This window comes from Rhinopithecus roxellana, chromosome 1, assembly GCF_007565055.1.
Source record: "Rhinopithecus roxellana isolate Shanxi Qingling chromosome 1, ASM756505v1, whole genome shotgun sequence".
NCBI lineage: Eukaryota > Metazoa > Chordata > Mammalia > Primates > Cercopithecidae > Rhinopithecus > Rhinopithecus roxellana.
The window spans coordinates 180,977,168-180,997,298 of record NC_044549.1 but is presented as its reverse complement, the minus strand read 5'-3'; the positions used below and the strand labels follow the sequence as shown (position 1 = coordinate 180,997,298).

The 20,131-nt window shown below is 36.3% G+C and overlaps 3 protein-coding genes across 5 annotated transcripts in view; 2 read left to right on the top strand and 1 right to left on the bottom strand.

Annotated features, from left to right (window-relative positions):
* NPHP3 (nephrocystin 3) overlaps positions 1 to 3,835 on the top strand; it is a 54,348-nt gene extending 50,513 nt beyond the window's left edge. The window contains exon 28 of the mRNA XM_030933860.1: positions 3,596 to 3,835. Coding sequence (XP_030789720.1) covers positions 3,596 to 3,635 — 40 coding nt within the window. The 3' untranslated portion in view covers positions 3,636 to 3,835. The remainder of the gene's footprint in view (positions 1 to 3,595) is intronic.
* On the bottom strand, positions 855 to 19,143 carry UBA5 (ubiquitin like modifier activating enzyme 5). 2 transcript variants are annotated; one of them, XM_010380192.2, is made up of 12 exons: positions 17,955 to 19,143; positions 12,836 to 12,881; positions 12,631 to 12,720; positions 9,778 to 9,887; positions 8,410 to 8,496; positions 7,668 to 7,752; positions 6,838 to 6,942; positions 6,534 to 6,661; positions 3,297 to 3,432; positions 2,947 to 3,022; positions 2,704 to 2,810; positions 855 to 2,195 (listed from the first exon to the last, which is right to left on the bottom strand). In XM_010380192.2, exons 1-12 carry the CDS (start codon positions 18,113 to 18,115, stop codon positions 2,112 to 2,114), a joined length of 1,215 nt encoding a protein of 404 aa, XP_010378494.1. In that variant the 5' UTR covers positions 18,116 to 19,143; the 3' UTR covers positions 855 to 2,111. The 2 variants fall into 2 exon arrangements, with proteins under 2 accessions (XP_010378494.1, XP_010378498.1); XM_010380196.2 differs by lacking the exons at positions 12,631 to 12,720; positions 12,836 to 12,881 and adding an exon at positions 12,572 to 12,599 and having other exon boundaries at positions 860 to 2,195; positions 17,955 to 18,140.
* The window catches only part of ACAD11 (acyl-CoA dehydrogenase family member 11), a 92,989-nt gene continuing 91,412 nt past the window's right edge, over positions 18,555 to 20,131 (top strand). For both annotated transcript variants that reach the window (XM_030933899.1, XM_010380185.2), the window contains exon 1: positions 18,555 to 19,037. In XM_030933899.1, the coding sequence (XP_030789759.1) occupies positions 18,889 to 19,037 (149 nt within the window). In that variant the 5' untranslated portion in view covers positions 18,555 to 18,888. The remainder of the gene's footprint in view (positions 19,038 to 20,131) is intronic.

Genomic DNA, 20,131 nt, shown 5'->3' with positions numbered 1-20,131 from the left:
TTAAGTGGCTATTAGGTTTTTTGTGTTGTTCAGTGAAGAAACTAGTAATACTTATTTTCTGTACAACATTTAAGAAGAACCATAACTAACTTCCCATTAACAATGAGACAGGAATTAAAGTTGAGTATGTTGTTTTACTATCATTTTGAGTCTCTGAGGTAAGCAAATTTTGGGACTGCTTTTCCATCTTTCACATTAGAATCATTTAAATTTGATTCTCAGATTTGTAGTGTTTACAAATTTGGACAAATGCTATGAGTTTAGTAATACTAAATTCAATGATGATTAATTTTTCGTAATCTGCTGCCTTCTTATGCAAGTTTTCATGGCCTGCAGACCGTCAAGAGTATTCTAGGATAGCAACATATCTATTACCAGATTTTTTTTTTTCTGGTAAAATAATCCAGTCGTTTTTAATGAAAGATATTAGACAAAAAAAGTTAGATTAGGTAAGATTTGGTGCAGTGTATGACACAGGCAGTGATGCAATGCCAACTTGAGAGCAGATAAAAGAAGACAGTGAATTCCAGATATGATACTTTATCAAATTATAAAATTTTATAAAACCTTACTAAATTGATATGCAAGAATTTCCACAGGAAATTTATTTTTGAAAAACTGCATTTCATTTTTTAAATTCAAAACATCTCTTATACTAGAAATGCTATTTTACAGTTGAATAAGCTAAATTTTTAAAAAATGATAAAAGACTCACCAAGGCAACATAAATAAGTCTCAAGGCTAAAAAAAACTATCCTCCTGCTTTCCAGACTTTACTATAAACATAAGAATCACAGTATAATCCTAGCATCTCAAAACTAGTGTATTGAACACATTTGGTATTTGAGACTTTCTGAAATCAGTTTTTTGAACTTTATTTTACAAATCAGGAATGCACTTTTAATTTTTTACAACATTTTCTCCCTAGAGATATAATTTAGATATTCCTATCTTCAACGTAAAAGTCAAAATAGGAAATAAGCATAGAAACAGCCTACTGGCAATGGCTACACCTGCATGGTATTTATGAGTTTCCAAACTATTGGAAATTTATTTCAACCAAGGTTCTCTTAAGTCTTCATTACTTGGATGTAACTCCAGAGAAAACTAATTTATATCAATTTACAGTTTAGTGGTCATGATCAGGGAAAGTGATACTCTACCACTGACTACAAGTCATTGCAGAGGCAGTTTAGAATTTTTCCTTTATGCCTACTATACAGGACAAACCTTGCCAACGTCTCATTACCTTGAGAATCAAATTTAAATGAAGTATCCAGGAGCGGCCTAAAGAATGCATGTAATCTGGATGGATTTTAGTCTAAATTAATGCCTTGCTCTTCAGTAAAGTATAGTAACTCCAGATATATGTTCCACAGGTGCAATAATTTCTATTCCTGGGTCGGTGCAGAATATAATTTATACTTCCTGAAATCAACTTTGTCTATTCATGAAGATAGCTGCTTTTTATTTGCCTTTGTCTCACTTTGAATATATATAATCCACAGGTTACAGACTTTTCCAATAACTACATTTCAACTTGTATTTCATCAGCAAACATTTGAGAGGACGTTATTTCATAGATTAACTATTTTGAATTCATTGTTGATCAAGTTAGAAGTAGTGGGCAATTTTCTTATAGAAAGCAATTCCAAACATAATGAGCAGATGCTTGCCAGCTCTAATCAATAAGCTGTATGCCTTGTCCTTCTCCCTGTATCTGAGAATCATGTACTGCTTTATTGTCCATGTCCTCATGCAACAGACACAAGGGATTACTGGAAAGAAAAAGATTACAGGATCAGATTTGTCCTTTCCCCACTCCAAAAGGCCAAAACATTTCAACAGCTATGTTTTCAAGTAAGATTTATATCCTACAATATCCTTTGAGGTTTTCTTACTAGAATGAAACATACATTTTAGGAGAGTTAATGATTTCACTGGAGCAGGGAGAAATAGGCAAGTCACAGGATTTTCAAAAAGTATAACAATTCAGGTAAGAATATACATTAATTAATGTTGCCCTAAGTTTTATCAGTTAAATTTTTTTTTTTTTAATTTCAAGGGAAGAGGCTTTAACATGAGAAATAAAATATATCCCAGTCCATTATCTACATATTCTTCATCTTGGCCATGAGGTCTTCCAAGCTTTCACCAGAATCTTCCACTGTTACCTCAGTGACAGAATCTTCTTGCTATTGACAAATAAGGGAAATACAGTGAAAAAAGAACCATATAGAATTCTTGATGCTTAGGAATATATAATCAGTAAGTTTTGACCGTGCTCAACAGGGTTATAAAGTAAATTTTCTTTTTAGAAGACAAAGTCTTTTACATTCCCCACCAGTCTTTTGATTTACAAGGCAGTAATTTCAATATTCTTGACAGGTCTAGTATTTTTAAACGACATTGTAGCTAAAACTACCAATAAACAAAAATGAGATCTTCATTTAATCAAAATCTATTATACTTGGTTCATTAATGAGTGAATAAAACCATTTTATTCTATGTTTTAAAAGTCTAAAATAAGCTATAAATATTTGCATATTAACACTGAATACCTCTCTCACATCTTAATGCCTATAGCATAAAGTATCTTAAAACAGGAAATACTTCACTGGCATTACAAATTAGAATGAAGATGAAAGAAGAAAAATATTTTATATGATAGTTACATATGGGTAAATCATATTTTTGAAGTACCTTTTTTGGAATTGTGTATGCCACTGTAATTCCTTCAGGTAAGTCTGGAACTGGACCTGAAGAATTTTTCAGTTCCTCTTCTGAAACCTCAGATACCAGCTCAATACCTGTAAATTTGATCCTGTATCAGTTTTTAAGGAATTTAATAAGCAATAATTATTCAATTTGTATAATCTTATTTGATTGGCTACCATAAAAGGTTTTGTTTTATGCTGCCATTTCAATTTATAAAAGAACACCTACCCCATTCATTATCTTCATGGATTATCTCTTCCTCTTCTTGCATAACCTCTTGTTTAGGCAGTGCTGCTACCTTTTTCTGTAGAAATCAAACAGCATCAAAGTGTTCTTACTCATTCTCAGTTCTCTAAAGCATTAATCAAGAATTTTCCTTTATGACTAATATATACGACATTACAAGCATTAATCAAGAATTCAGACAGGCTTTTTATCTTACCAAAAGCAAGAAAGAACATTCATTTTTGAAGTATGGTGAATAAATTAATCATTTATCTTGTATTCCAAATCTGTTTAAGTTATTTATTGTCCTATGCAATATGATCCCTCATGCATTCTAACAGATTGCCGTATACCTTATATTCTTCCTGCTGCTTCCTGCAATTTTTGTCATCACACTGGGGATTTGGCTTCATGGACATAGTAGGAAAAAAATCCTGCATTGCATTGTATCCAAGGTAAAAACTAACAGTACCAAAATTTAACAGAAACCTAGAAAAATCAAAGTAGACTTAAATAAAGAAATTAAAACCATGAAAAATACTAGAACAGTTAAATTTTTTAAAAATAACTTTGAAATAGGTAAATGATATACTTTTTAAATCAGAAAACAGAAATCTGCATCCAGAAAACAGCAATTTTCTCTTATTTACAGTGCCTGGCTCACAGTAGATGCTTCAGTGTTTATTGAATGAAGGAAAGAAAAGATTACTCCATTTCATCAACTGTAGAACACACTATTTTTTTGAACTTCTAATAAAGATTAAATGCTGGCAGCTAAACTATTACATGTCAACAACTTCAAGAAGCATGCTGATTTCAGAGAAGCTAAAATGTGGGAGAAGTGTATTTTTTAAATCCCTGAGATATGGTATTAAAGCTACTTAATTTTTAACATTTTATATGTAATTTACTATAAAATGCACAATCTTAAATGTATAGCTCAGTAAAATTTTGTATGAGTCTTTCATGGAACCATCACCAGATCAAGATATAGAACTTTTCAGCATCCCATGGCCTCCAGCTCCCTCCTGTCATCTTCCCAGTCAAATCTGATACTTTTTACTCTGTTGCCCATGCTGGAGTACAGTGGTGTGATCATGGCTCGCTGTAGCCTCACCCTCCCAGGCTCAAGCAATCCCATCTCAGTCTCCCAAGTAGCTGTGACTACAGGCAAGCACCACCATGCTTGGCTAATTTTTGTATTTTTTTTTGTAAAGATGGGGCTTTGCCATGTTGCCCCAGGCTGGTCTCGAATTCCTGGGCTCAAGTGATCTGCCTGCCTTGGCCTCCCAAATTGTTGGGATTACAGGCGTGAGCCACTACACCCAGCCAATCTGATTTTTTTTATTAGGTTGGCGCAAAAGTAATTGCAGTTTTTGTCAAACGTAATGGCAAAATCCGCAATTACTTTTGCACTAACATAATAAAAGTTTCTATACAGAGAAAATCACATAAAAAAGATAAATGACAAAAGAAAAATATTTGCAAATATACATTCTTAATATACAACAAGACAAAAAAGAGCAATAACTATTAGCAGACAATTCACAGATGAATGTAAGTGTTCAACTTTTTTTCACAAATAAAAATAAAACTTAAATGCCTATTTTTTACCCACCAGAATGACAAAGGTTACAGAGTTTGATGATACCCAAAAAGGTATGGGTGAACCAGGTACTCCTAAACTATGATACAAATGTATAATCTAAACTATGATACAAATGTATAATCCTTTTGCAGGAGAAATTTAGTAAATATTTCATAAATTCAGAAATTCTACTTTAAAAAATGTGTACTATAGGCCGGGTGCAGTGGCTCATGCCTGTAATTCCTCGCACTTTGGGAGGCCGACATGGGCAGACTGCTTCAGCCCAGGAGTTCAAGACCAGCCTGGGGAACATAAGGAGACTCTGTTTCTACAAAAAATACATAAAAATTAGCTGGGCGTGGTGGTGGGTGCTTGTAGTCACAGCTACCTGGGAGGCTGACGTAGGAGGATCACTTGAACCTGGAAGGTGGAGATTGCAATTAGCTGAGATTGTGCCTCTGCACTCCAGCCTGGGTGACAGAGTGAAACCCTGTTTTTTAAAAAAAAAAAAAAATGTACTATAGAAAACTCTAGGCTGGGCACGGTGGCTCACGCCTGTAATCCCAACACTTTGGGAGGCTAAGGTGGGCAGATCACTTAAGCTCAGGAGTTCAAGACCAGCCTGAGCAATGTGATGAAACCTTGTCTCTACAAAAAATACAAAAATTAGCCAGGCATTGTGGCATACACTTGTACTTCCAACTACTTGGAAGGCTGAGGTGGGAGGATCACTTGAGCTCAGGAGGTTGAGGCTGCAGTGAGCCTTGATTGTGCCACTGAACTCCAGCTTGGGCAACACAGTGAGACCTTGTCTCCAAAAAAACAAGAAGAAGAGAGCTCAATCTAGTATTCAGAGATATATACAAGATGTAGCCTGTAGCATTGTTAATTAAAAAAAAAAAAAATTAAGTAGCCTACATGACCATCAACAGAGGGGCTAGCTAAATAGGACACATCCTTAAGAGAATACTTGGTTAGCCATGATTCCTTGCTTCTTTTTTGTATCATACTATAAAATGTTTTGTTTAGACAGGGCCTACTGCTGTCTAAACAGGCTATTTGCTCTTATATGAAATAGCCCTAGACCATTAATTTGAGAGTTTATACGTATGCTTTTTTCAATTTCTTTGCTAGCAACTGACACTTTTTATTGATTGGTGCCTCATGTGTCTTGTTGCAATTTGTTCTTATTATATTGGAGGCTTAGGGTATACAACTAAGCTTATTAAAGTTGTAAAATGAGGGAAAATAAATAGCCTGAATTAGAGAACACCTAAAGGGGATCTGCTTTTAATAAAGTATGAGTTGATTCATGAACTCTGACATAAATTTTAGCAGCAAAGAAATATTTTCCCTTCTTTTTAGCTATAGTTTAGATAGTACAGTTGCTGGATGTTTGTTTTTGGATAGCAGAGGTATCCAAAAGCAGATTTTAAGAATCTGTTTTTTTTTTTTTAAGTATTGTTAATGTGTTTTATATTAACACTAATATAAATGTTAACATTTTATGTATATGTAAGTGTGAAATTTATAGTAACACTAATGTTTAATTACATTAACATTAATAATTACTCTTAGTCACATTTGGGTTATTTTTGGTAAGACTTAAATCAATATAGTAGAAACAAGTGTGCTTAAGTCTCCATCCACTGGTCAGACTTGGAAAGATTTAAATCATTTGGTTAATGCTTCATAAAAAAATATGCCACTACCATTGTATCATTTCATAAAAGCTATTCCAAATGCAGGGAGTAACTGACATTCATATATATTCATGTATGAATATTAATATATGTAATATTTAATATAGCAATATATATGAAAAGTAGACATACATATATAAAATAGAATGCACATGTATGCATATAGAAAACATTTAAAACTACATTTAAAAGTAACTATATACTTAGCTTATAATTTCAATTTCTGAAATGCTTTGTGAAATGTATTTATTTTTATTGAAAGCATATAAGACTATTCAGAAAAATTAGCCCTGACTTACTTTAACACGTTTTGTACTAAGATCCCAGCAACAACACCCATAGTGGTAGGAAGACTGGCTGCACAAACACCTTCTCGTTTCAGAGTCTTTTCATCAATATTTGCAGCAACTACAAGTGGTGGAGCACACTACATGAAAAAGAATAAAAGAAAACACATTTCGAAAAGAAAGAGGAATAGTATGAGATGTTCCAAATAGTATGCCATCCAAGTTTGTTTTTTCTTTGAATTGTAATACATTTTCAATGCCCCTAAGAACTCAAGTACCTAACAGTGAAGAATAATCCAAAAAGAATAATGCATACCGCAAAACAAGCAGATTCTCCAGGAATTATGAGCTGTATATGCCCTGAAACTGCATTTTCACTGACCCCAGATTCCATCCATGTTTGTCCAAGTTCATTACAAGCCTTAGTAGAAATGGGTGAAAACATAAGGAAAAAAAATAAAAGGGCAAGAAGTAATTTACAATACATTCTTTGAATTGAATGGATTACCAAGGTCTTTTAAAATTAATTTTCAGAACAAATGAGGTAAGTTGTAAGATAATGGAATTCCTTGGTAATTACCATACTCTGTTAAAGAGTAAAGTGACAGTATTCAAGATGCAGTCAGTAAATATTATTAAATTGAATCAAAGTTTATTGGATTTCTTGTCAAATTAATGTGAAATTTCACTTTTCTAAAATAATTTCAGGAACAAAAAAAGGCAAAATATCATCTGAAAAGTTAAAAACAATATTCAAAAGGAAAATAATTATTTTTATTTTTGAGAAACCAGGTTTTTAGGCAATTTATACATATTTATACATTTATAAAATAAAGTAACAAAAGCTAAAACTAACGCTGACCAATAATTATTATAAGATACCAATTTAAGAATTATACATTTTGTTGTTTCACAGTTTACCAGCAAAAAGAGTAGGATACTGTAACACATGTCACAGCAGCAAGGCTAGACAGGTATCACAGCTATTAGAATAGATTTTAAGAGTAGGCTAAGAGAACATTACAAATAAAACACAGAAAAGGGTTTGCATTCAGAACTGTTTTTAGGATGGGGATTATATACTGATGGAATATACAGGAAAACAGCTAAATCCATGAATATATCTTGCACAGCAGGAATACTCACTGTATTTATTGTCATCCGAGCTTCAAAATTGTCCACACAGCTAAGAACTAGATCAACAGGTTTTCCTTCTTCTAACCCACCATTACTAGTCAAAGAAAATAAGTTTGAAAAACATCAGGACACAAAATACACTCTAATACATTATACTTTACTTGTTCAGTCCAACATTTATTCTTTCATTAAATGTTGGACTATAATTATCACATAACTGTGTAATATTAAAGATATATATACCAAGTATTGAGTAACATACAAATATAACATCAATGGTACTGTAGTATTACTTATTTTACAAGAACTACAAGGGTGAAGGAAGTACAAAGTATGTTCACAACAATTACTTTTTCACTACCGGCTTTCACATTTTTATTCCTGCTTCATTACAAATGTAATAAAAGCTAATTGGATGCAATTCATTATTTCAGTGGTGGTCTGACAGTCTCTGAAGAAAACCATTTTCAGACAGAAGTACAATCTAGAACACAGAACTTAAAACTGACACTTTCTTCTTATACTGTAACTTACAGGGGTTTTTTGCTTGTTTGCTTTTTAATTGTTTTTGGACAATATATACCTTTAAATGATATTCTAATACATAAAAATCACACAAAAATTACTGTTCTAAAAAAATGGAAAAATATATATCAATCTTCCTTCATTGGATTAATCCATAGATTTTTCTAATAATTTTCTAATACTTGAGCTAGACATTATACAAAATATTCATAAATTAAAATTTTACCTTATTCTATCCATGAAATGTTGAAAGTTTTCCACTGTGGTTATATTATAGTTGTGTACTTCAAAAAGAACATCAGGATTAATGTTCCTAAGAAGGAAAAAGGGAATGATTATAAGCCTGTAATCCTAGCATTTCAAGAGGCTGCGGTGGGAGGATTACTTGAGTCCAGGAGTTCAAGGCTACAGTGAGCTATCATCGCACCCACTGCACCCCAACCTGGGGGACACAGTGAGACCCTGTCTCTAAAAAAAAAAAATGTTTTTAAAAAGACCACTACTAGTAGCTGTAGTAAGAAAAAGCTGTGAGGAAAAGAATTGAAAGAGCTAAAGGGCATTTAACATACCTTAGAGAAGCGAATTCAAGCTATTCAAAGAAAACCCAAAGTTCTTTTCTATCTCTTTTATCTCACACTTCAAGTACTAGGTTCATTTTTGTCATAAAGATTACAAAACTGTTCCCACCCCAATCAATCTAAGTGTTGGGAATTAAGACTTAACCATGTCCAGTAACTACTTACAGCTCAGCCTCACTTCCTTATTCCAGTTAAGAACAAATTTGGGGCCACAAAGAAAGTTCCTAAAGCAGGGATTGGGTAACTGTGGCCCATGGGCCAAATTTGGCCCACCACCTGTTTTTGTGCAGCCTTCAGGCTAAGAATTTTTTTCCATTTTTAAATGGTTGGGAAAAGAATCAAAAGAACATTTTATGACATATAAAAATTGTATCAGCCAGGCACGGTGACTCATGCCTGCAATCCTAGCATTTTGGGAGGGCTAAGTGGGCAGATGGCTTGAGTCTCAAGAGTTCGAGACCAACTTGGGCAATATGGCAAAACCCCGTCTCTGCTAAAACTGCAAAACATTAGCCAGGCATGGTGACAAGTGCCTGTAGTCCTAGCTACTCAGGAGGCTGAGATGCGAAGATAGCTTGAGCCTGGGAGATGGAGGTGCAGTGAGCCGAGATTGTGTTGCTACACTCCAATCTGGGTGACAGAGTGAGACTCTGTCTCAAATTTGTTTTTTAATTTAAAAAATTAAAAATTGTATGAGATTCAAATTTTGGAGTCCAAAAATAGAATTTTATTGGAGCACAGACATGCTTATTCATGTTTGTGTTGCCTACAGCTGCTATCACACTACAACTAACAGTTGCAACAGAGAACATCTGGCCCTCAAAGACTAAAATATTTATTATATAACCCTATACATAAAAAGTTTGCCAACCCCATGTCCAACAGGTAAGAGAATTCTTTGTACAAGTGAAATCTGCATTTTATAGAGAAAAAGTAAGATCCATTTATATTAACTCATATCAAATACATAAAGTAAGATTTCACTGAATATGTTTCTTGATTGCTATTCCATTTACCTCAGAGTATGTTCTGCTGCTTGAACTTTACTTAATCCTGCTTGATGAGGTTGGAAGAAAAGTCTATTCATATTGGCTAGTTCCACCTTGTCATAATCAAAGAGTAGCAACTAAAATGAAAACAGTGGTATTCTGATGAAAAGCATACCAAAAAACTAAAAATATCAAAGAATAAATTAGAGAGCTTTACATTTAATTAGTGTAACAGTTTGATAATAATATTAGCTAACTTTACAACACTGAGTGCCATATATTAATTCATTGAATGCTCATGTGAGGCATGTAGGTACTATTATCCTTATTTTAAAAATGAGGCAACTACAACACTTGTCCAAAGGCCACTCATCTAATGTGAGGTGAAAATGGCATTCAAACTCAAGCATTCTCAATCCAGCATCTGCACCTCAACCACAATGCTTTGCTGCCTCTCTAAATAATTCACTCAAAAATTAATTCCCTTTCATTCCATTTTTTAAAACTGTGGCAAAATCCTACTTCATTTCCATTTTTTTGCTAAAAGCCAGGAATCTATTGGATAAATGCAATCTTTAAATAAGATAAAAACAAATGCTGTAACTTAAAATATAGTATAACCTGACTCCTTTTGTGTATATGACAGAATATATATACCAGTGACATGGCTAAAACATCATTCCAGATAGAATTACAAACCAGTTGTTTCCTGCTATATACTTAAGCCTGTTTCAAAAAGCATTTCACACACACACACATTAAAATGGCAATTAGATTACATTTCTTATCAATAAGAACAGGCTAGAGACAAGGACTTCCTAAGTCCCTTCTTGATATGAAATTCTGTGACTCTGTAATACAATTCTCAGCATACTAAACAATAAACACAAAAATGGGATTTTCTTCTCAATAAAAAAACTAAAAAGAAAAAAAATTAACCTAACCCGTAACTCCTAGATAGCCCTTAATACCTTGCTAGAAAAGATCTCACTCTCCAAAATTTTCTAATCCTACTTAAGAGTCTCCAAAACATAGTTTATTTAAGCTCATCAATAAATATGTATTAGGTCAGGCTAAGTATTAAATGAGTTTCTGCCTCATAGCTTGTTTATACATAAGTTGCAGGAAACATTAAACTTGGGAACAGAAGGTCTGAGGTGTAACTCTGCCACTAATTAGTTCTGATTGTGGGTAAATCACTTTCACTTTTTAGGCCTGTATCTTCATCTCTAAAATAAAGAAGCGAGTATAGATCTGGTGATCCAAGGCACCCCAGATAACTTTAAAGAGATCCCAGAGGCTTTCAGGGATAAGAAATGGACTCTGGGTTTCCTAACATCTTCTACTTTCCTATTTAACCTCATTAATTTGCTTCGTATTTATCTGTTTTACAAATTAAAGAAAGACTTCCTGAAACTTACCTGTGTAGCTTCTGTTTACAAACTTGAGGGCACACTGGAATCACTTGGAGAATTTTTAAAAATACAGATGTTTGTGCCTCATCCCCAGAGATTCTTATATGGGGTGCAGTCTGGACACCAGAATTTTTTAAAACTTCCCAGGTGATTCTAACTACAGCAATATATAACTACTGTTCTACCTCTTTGCTACTCAAAATGTGGCCTGGTCTAGCTGCATTAGCATCACCTGAAGCTTGTTAGCGATGCAAGAGCACTTCTCCAAATGAATATGTAAATGATATGCAAATCAATCTTTGGGGATCGTGTTACAATACAGATTCTGATTCAGTATGTCTGGGGTAGGTATTGAGAGCTGATACTGATGTTACTACTTCAGGGACCAAACTTGGAGTAGCAAGGATCCAGTGGTTCTTACTAGTGTAAGCCTAGGAACATCATCATCAGGATCACCTGGGAGCTTGTTAGCGCTGTCCATTATTAAGTCCACCTGACACCTATAAAATCAACACCACCAGAGTAGGATCTGTTAATCTGTGCTTTAATAAGGCTTCCAACTAATTGTGATAACATATTCAAACTTGAGAGCCGCTAATCTCAATGACCTCTATTATCCCTGGTCAATAGAGGTCAGTGATCTCTAATATCCCTGGTCAGGGTGCTTAAGTCAGCTATAAGCAATTTTTATCCAGATTTTGTAAATCTTTTGAAAGACATTAAAATTTCAATAAACATTTTTAGTATTTTGGTGTTATTTCTATATTGATAAGTGAGTGCCAATTTTGAAATCACCTTCTTTTAAGAATTTGGGGTAGACCAACATATTAGAAAGCATTGGTAAACTGGGAGAATGCTTCCTTTACCAGAACAACAAATTAAAGGATACATAATTGTGGAAAGTTTATTTATTCAACCATTATGTATCTAACATCATAGACTTTGGCTTTGTAAATCTAAGAGTGGTAGACTGAATCCTGGTACAAGAAAGTTACTTCTTCCCATAATCTAAATAAATTTTAGAAAAAAGTAAAAAAGTACCAATTTTTAAAAATCCATCCAGAGCATTCTCTAGTTCAAAATCAAGAGTAGGAAAGGTACATGTTTTCTATTCTGTCTGGTATGTTTAATAAAATAATTGTTAGATGTTTCAGTGTTTCACACACTTTATCAAATTAACAGCCTTCTTTCCTAAGCTTCTATATCTAAAACACTTAAGTCCAAATTGTTTACATATTACTTCAAACAAAAACGTTTCTAAACACAATTAGACAATCTTTGTCTAATTAGAAATAATATCACCTTTTATTTGGGTGGGGATATGTCTCAACCCAAATAGAACAATCTAGATTAATACACTGCAAGGCAATAAGGCATTAGTAAAGAAAAAAAATCCTAATTTGTACCTGATTTACTCCAGGAGTGAGTAGTTCCCTATACAAGAGGCAAAGAGAAATGTTTTTACCTTACCAATGCCACATCTTGTCAGCATTTCAGCAGTCACACTACCTACTCCACCAACACCTACTATTGCTACGGCAAAGGTACGGATTTTCTGTGAAATACAAAATAGTATGTGCTGGTTAATAGCTCTTCATCAAATATGTCACCAGAAGTTATTTTAATTCACTGAATTCATCTTACAAAAACTTGGAAAGGGTTTATCATACCTCATAGTCGCTTACAATTCCCATTCGTTTCAATGCCATCAAGCGGCTTAAAACAAAGAAAAATATGTTTTAAAGCTTACAGTCTTTTAGGTAATAGTAATACAAATAGACATACATCATCACAGAAAATAAACACCAAAATATAATCATTACTAATCGTTTCAAAGAGGAGGATGCTTACAGGCTGGTTTTTACCAGATGAAACTAAATTACCCAGGTACCTTTAAAAACTCCCAAGTGTAGTCCATGAAACAAGACTGGTTTTCAAAAGCTATGTACTCTGATTTGCAGCCAAGATTGTGACTACTACTTAAATGTTAAGGGTCAAAGTTAAATTTCAACATTTTTCTATGCTTTGGTAGAATATGTAAATATTTAATGTTTTAATACTCAGATCTCCATCATCAGAGTAAATTCATGGCTGGAATTCCATTCTCGTTGCCTCTGCCCACAATGGATGATGTCTACTTTTAGTAAGCACCTACTGTATGCCAAAGACTCTAAGAGGTGCTTTAACTAGTTACTGGTAATCTGCAGTTTAAGTCTATAATTAATTCCCATTCATCTTCACTTTAAGGAGTCAAACAGTTCCACCATGCTTGTCAGGAAATTCAGCCTCCACCCCCATTTTCCACGCCCTCACTTTTAACTCTGTTACCATCATACTCCTAAACAACATGCTAACATTGTATTTCTTTTTCAGTTATAGTCAATTATCTGAATCAGATTTTGTTCTTAGCATTCATCCCTACTGCACACAGACATTTTCCATTCCACCAACCTCCCAATATTATTATATGGGCATCTTGGTTAGATGTTAACTCTTCACAACTGGGTCATGCAGTATATTAAAACTTACCCTTTCCTTTAACCCCCAACCCTGAAGTTAATAAGTGTGTTTCTCCTGATGCTTAATTTCCTATGTATTTTCACAAAATCAACTCCAACTTTTCACTAGTTGTCTAAAGTTCCTCTAGATACATTCATATTCATGAGGTATTTTATCAATTTCATCTTCTTAAAGATGTATCTCCTAGAATCTGACATGATATCTCTAGACTTACTGCACATACAGCTCCCTTCCTAAGCTCTTCCTTCATCATTATACTACAAAGTCTCTTAATTTCTTTATTCTGTATTAATCCACTGCTTCCTGTACGCTATAGCTCACTAGTTCTAAAGTGTCTATGGATCAGCAACAGGACCACCTGAGAATTTAATAGAAATGAAATTTCTTAGGCCCTACCCTATAATCACCCACTGAATCAGAAATCTTGAATGTGGAGTCTAACAATTTGCTCTAACAAGCCCTCCAGTAATTCTGATGTACATGACAGTTTAAAAGACTGTCATCAATTATTTTTAAACTTACTCTCTTGCTGTGGTTAGAATATCTTCCAGTAGTTTTGCAAAGGGTACAGCAGAGGTAAATTTTGAGAACTTTCATGTCTGAAAATGTTCCTTATCAAAATTATGTTCTTCATAAAAATGACAAAGCAAAGGGCATATAATTTTGGGAAGCTACACATATACTCTTAATCGATAGTTTAACTTGGTAAAGAAGTCTAAAGTTAGAATTGTCTTTCAACATTTTAAGGTATTGCTCCAGTGTCTCCTAGCTTGTAAAATTTCACAGTGTCCCTTAATGTGAATCTGTTCTCATCCCTTGTGCTGAGTTTTTAGTGAACGCTTTCAAAATGAAAACTCACATTTTCAGTTCTGGGAAATTTCCTTGAAGAATTTGGTTACTTCCTTGTTTGGTTTGTTTCCTGGACTGTCTGGAACTATTATTTGGAAGTTGGACCATTTGGATTTGTCCTTTATCTTCTTTCTCCAATTATCTACCATTTTAGTTTTCTGCTCTATTCTCTGGATGATTTCTTTCGACTTTATTTTCCAACACTTCTACTAAGATTTTCATTTCTATTACCATCTCCATTTGCAAGAATCCTTGATCATCTAACTACTTTGCACCTTGTTCCTGTATCATTTGTACTATATCTTCTCTCATCTCAGGATACTAATGATAATTTAGGGGGATGTGTTTCTCTTACATAGTCTATCCAAGTTGCTATTTTTATTTCTTTCATGTTAGAAGTTTCTCTCATCCTTTGTTCTGTTCATATTTAAGAGTGGGACACGATAAAGGTAACAATATAGGCAACACTGTTTGACTTCACTGGCCTGACTAGTTGAGAAATCCACAATGTCAGTGTCTTTCAGTCTTTCCTCTTGGCGCCATCAGATTCCCTAGAGAATAATCTTTCAAACTCCAACCTGAGTTGGAGTTCCAACCCCACGATCAGCTGTTGAAAGTGAAGAAGCAAGGCTGGGAGTCTCAGCATTCAGTATGTAAGCATTTAGTTTACATTCAGTCACAACATTCAGCATGTAAACAGTTTACCCCTTCCTTCAGGTACAAAGACCTGCCCCAATTCTTGGAAATCTTCTATTTTAGTCTTTCTAATGAAGAAATCTATACTTTCCTCTTCTGGTAGGGAAGGAGTGTTTGCCCAGTTACCCACAGTGGAGTAGGGGATCTGGGGCTTTGTTTCTTCAACAGATTTTCAACTGAAAGTTTTGGGTTTTTTTAGCCCTCGCTGAAGTTCTCCAAGTACCTGTGTCTATTCCTGAGCTTTTGGGGATTCCTGCAATAAACTGGGTTGCAAGCTTAAGATTAAACTTCTCTGAATCTATTAAATCAGTTACCTTCACCCATCCCTTCTCTAGTTTCCAAATTGTTACTATAATCAAGTACAGGGATGCACCCCTCCCCATAAGTTATTAATACGAACCTTTTATATTTTCAATGGGAGTTTTCTTTTAAAAAATTCCTTTACTGTCATTTTAGTGAGGTTGGTTAGAAAGTGATGGCAGATCCATCACAGGAATTTGCTATCCTTACCTTGATGCTCCCTTCAATCTTTAAATAACCTGAAAAGCATGGATGGTAACCCCCTTTTTCAAATGAGGGAAACAGTTTGGGTTAATCAACTGCCCAAGATTAGCTAACTGGCAAACAGTATTCTGAGCTGGGTTTCTGGGTCAGGATTTGATACCAGGTTTTCTAATCTCAAAGCCTCTCCAGTTTTTCCACAAGCTTATAACTGTATTCCATAACACATAATGTTACGGTTACTTGTGTTGTTTAATATCCCACATCCATGTAGTCTCTCAAACTGAAGCAAAAGTCAGGGGCTTTATATTTCTTTTGTATCTCTTGAAGCAGTTAAAATGGTGTTGAACACATACATACCCCTTTCCTATAACCTTCTGTACTTCATCATAATTCAATAACCTGTAATTTATCAGTAATAACGCTGTATTTTATCATAATTCTTACCACCTGTACTGCAATGCACATTTACTTTTCTATTTATCTCACACTCATCTGGTAAGCTCTACAGGAAAAAGACCATGTCTACTTTATATTCACAGTGTCTGCGCATAATAACTACTCAATACAAAGTAAATAATATTGTCAAGGAGGACTGGAGACGAAAAGGTACTCAGTAAATATTTGCTGTATGAACAATTCAAAAAATTAAAGCTGACCTTTATTAAACTTCCATATACCAGTGAAGAGCTTTGGGTATCAAACTGCCATCTCCTGTATAGCAATTTTAATAAAGTCAATGGCGCAAATCAGATAGGAAATACAAAATATTGAGACTTGAGTTCTGAAAGTCTTGTTTGTCATCATTACAATGTCAAGGGATCATCTCATAGTAAAATAATGTCTGAAAGACAACTTAAGTTCATGACCCATATTCCTCTGCTTTTCATTCTGGAGGGAAAATTTCAAAGTCTTCATTTGTAAAATTTTAAAATGTTTTAAAAATGTCAAATAGTTTCCACTTATTCTGATTAGAGACGTCAGTTCATGCTTATTTAATCTCTAAAAATTTTGGACCATTAACCCTTCATATTTGGCAACACAGTTAAAACAGTGCACCCTAAGACTTCTACTGCAGCTTTATGTATCACAAACTAAAACCTGTTTTAAAAATAAAAACTCTTATGCTCTTTAAAGGAAAAAAGCAACAATAAAATCTTCCTTATCTACTTTAGCACTATACAATTTTTAGCTACACGACTTAATTGTTTTTACTGGGGAGATGGTTCATGAGAATTTTACATTAAGACAAATCTAATGCAAGACAGGCCGTATTATTTACTACCAAGGCATGAACCTGAGGTGGCTGTCTAAGCCTCAATTTTCTCACCTATATAACGGGGGTAAAATAGTAGCAATCCCATTGGGTTTTGGTGAGAGGAGACAATGCATGTAAATTGCTTAGCACAGTGAAAGCTCAATAACTGCCTGCTACTAAATGCACCTAGCAATAAAATCTTGTATAAGATTTACCATGTACAAGCGCTACTCTAAGACCTTTATACACACTGATTTTTTTCAATCCCCACAACTGTGACAGAGATAGATATTACTATTATCTTCATTGTATAGGTGAGAAGCTGAAGCGGAGAGTTTCACAACTTGCCTAAGGTTAGACAGTTATTAAGAGAGTGGTTAGATTTGAATTGCAATCAGTCTGGCGGTAGAGTCCCTACCCTAACCATTGCACTACATTCCATCTGCTGAATTGACAGGCTTTATTAGGAAAGAAGAAAAGAGAGACCTGGGCAGTCTTGGTAATGTCGAATGGTTTGAGATGTTAAGGAGCACCCGAATATCTCAGATTAGCGCTAACCCCGCTCTCCCCCACCCCGCCCCCATTTAAGATGCATTGATAAGCCTTTATGAAACTCAAAGTTTACCTTAGCAGGTTTTACATCTTCTAAAAGTTCTTACTATCAGTCTTATACACAGCGAGGTGGACTAATTAAAAGGCAAGGGCGATAGGAAACTGGACACACGTCCTCAGCAGGCACAGGAGCAGCACCATATGGCTGACTCACTGGAGGTTTATTAAAAAGAGAAAGAATATCTTCCGATCAGTACTAAGATGTGGCCTTGCCCATTTGGGAACAGGATTCCCAGACCAAGAAAAGGGTGGAGGGAGTCCGCATGAGCGGGACGTGGGAAGCTCCTCACTTCTGACCTCACGGAGCCTGACCTCGTCTCCCGCGCCTGCCTCCGACTGGCGACGCAGATTACCTGTAGGGATTCGAATCCACCACCTCTGAGCTCATCTTCTCGATGCGGACCCGGCCGCCCCCTCCTTCACCGCTCCCCGGAGCCCGCCGATTTCTCTCCTGGGCAAGTTCCCTCTCCAGCTCCTGGACCCGCTGCTGCAGCCGCTCCACAGACTCGGCCATGGCTGGGACTCCGGCCGCCAACGCTCCCAGCCCGGGCCTTCGCCGCCGCCTTCGCCCCACGCTGCTCGGCTGGGTCCGCGAAGGGTACTTGGGGAGGCACCTAGCCGCTGCCTTCCTAGCCCAGAGACCTGAGGAAGTGCACCCAGCGCCTCACAGACAGACACGTCTCCTTCAAGCCTTCCTCGGAGCCGCTTCCGGTGCGTCGCAGACATCGCTCCCCCTTAGCAAAAACCTGGCTCTTTCGGCTTCCTTCCTCACTGGGTAGGCTAAACCCGGCCGCAGCAGGACCGGGGTGATAAGTGTCCAGGGCAGGAGGCCTGTGATGTTGCCTTTCTAACCGGGTGTCTAGGAGAACAGGGTCTTTTTATTCTTGGGCTCGAGGTCCTGACGGGCCTTTTTCTGAACCGGACCCTACAGGTCTTCCGCCTGCTGATGCATTAAATTTGAGGATGGAAGAGGCTTCTGCGTTGTTCCTTGTGCGCAACGATGACCGTGGCTTTGCTTTCTTTAAAATTGAGGCCTCCAACTCTGACGCTGACTGGAGAACTGAAATCCGAACACACATTAGGCTCTTCTGGCACTTGGCTAGAGCTAAAACCTCCAGATTCAGCGGGCAAGCGTTGCTCAGCAACGGCGCGTAGGGTGTATGTGGTTGGCTGGAACCAGACCCCGCCCCGGCCTCTGCCCGTGCTCTGGGGGCGTTGCCCAATCCTGAAGGACTTCTGCCCTCGAGACCTGTGGATTCTGCGTTGCAGTGGCCTGCGGGGACGATCATGAAGCTACGTGCTACTGGCGAGCCCGATTTGGCCGAAATGCTGCCCCAGCACAAGTTCGACAGCAAGTCCCTGGAGGCCTACCTAAACCAGCACTTGCCTGGCTTTGGGGCCGAACGTGAGGCTACGCTGACCATTGCCCAGTACAGGTATCGACGCCAGCCTTTGCCTCCAGCGGAAACAAATTTGTGCATTGCGTTTTCCTTCCTTTGGCCCTGGGTGGTTTCCTAAGTTTCTCCCACCCCAACTGCTTTTCCTGCAGTCGGTGGACGCACCCTGCAGGCATGAGCTGCTATTGCCGGCCTCCCGAATTCGATGCTGGGGTCTTCCCAGTTGGAGGGCGGTAATGGAAGCGCAATAACGTTCACCATTCCGCTATCCAAAGAAGTCTTTGTTAAAGGATGGATTTATGTCCTTCGAGGATTCACCAAGGCAATTAAGGGTAGAAATTCGGAGAAATAGATGCCTCCTTTTGTAATACAACCATTAGATCTTTTTCTGAGAAGCTGGTGTAATTCCGTTTGATTGGCCTTATTACGGGAGGCTGAGTTAATGACACCAGATGGAGGATCCGAATTCGAGTACTAGCTTTTCCACTTAGGAGGTCACAGCACCACTTTGGGCCTCAGGTTTTTTGAAGTGAGGTAATGCAACTGGGTGAGAGGATCCTGAGAATACCGTTCCCTACCGGGAATCTGGCTTTAGTCTGATGTTTTACAATAGATGATACATTCTTAAAACTTTATTCTAAAAATAACATTGTTACTAATACAGGGCTATAGAAAGAGTCCTATCATTCAGAAAACTGGATCTGTCACTTGCTGTCTGGGAGTTTAAATATGTTACATAAACATTCTGAGAACCGGTTTCCTAAGTTGTAATACCTGTTTTAATTAGTCTTATTAATGAAATGAAGTACCGTAATATAGGTGAAAGGGTGTAAAAATTGCAACAACACAGTATGCTAGTGGTATTTTATCACTGGCATTTATATTCTTTGACTACTGATTTTGGTGAAAATTAAAATTGTAATAAATGAGATTGATCAGGGAACATTTTAGGGTGTAGAATCAAAAGGTCCCATGTCCCAGTAGATATTGGAGGATGAAGGAAAAGGTGGAATAAAGAATAGCTGAGATTTCTAGGCCAGAAGCCTTGTGTTGTGACAAACTAAAACAGATCAAAGTTCAAATTTCAACTATTTCAATTGCTGTGGAGTTTGGACAAGTTGCCCTTTGAGCAT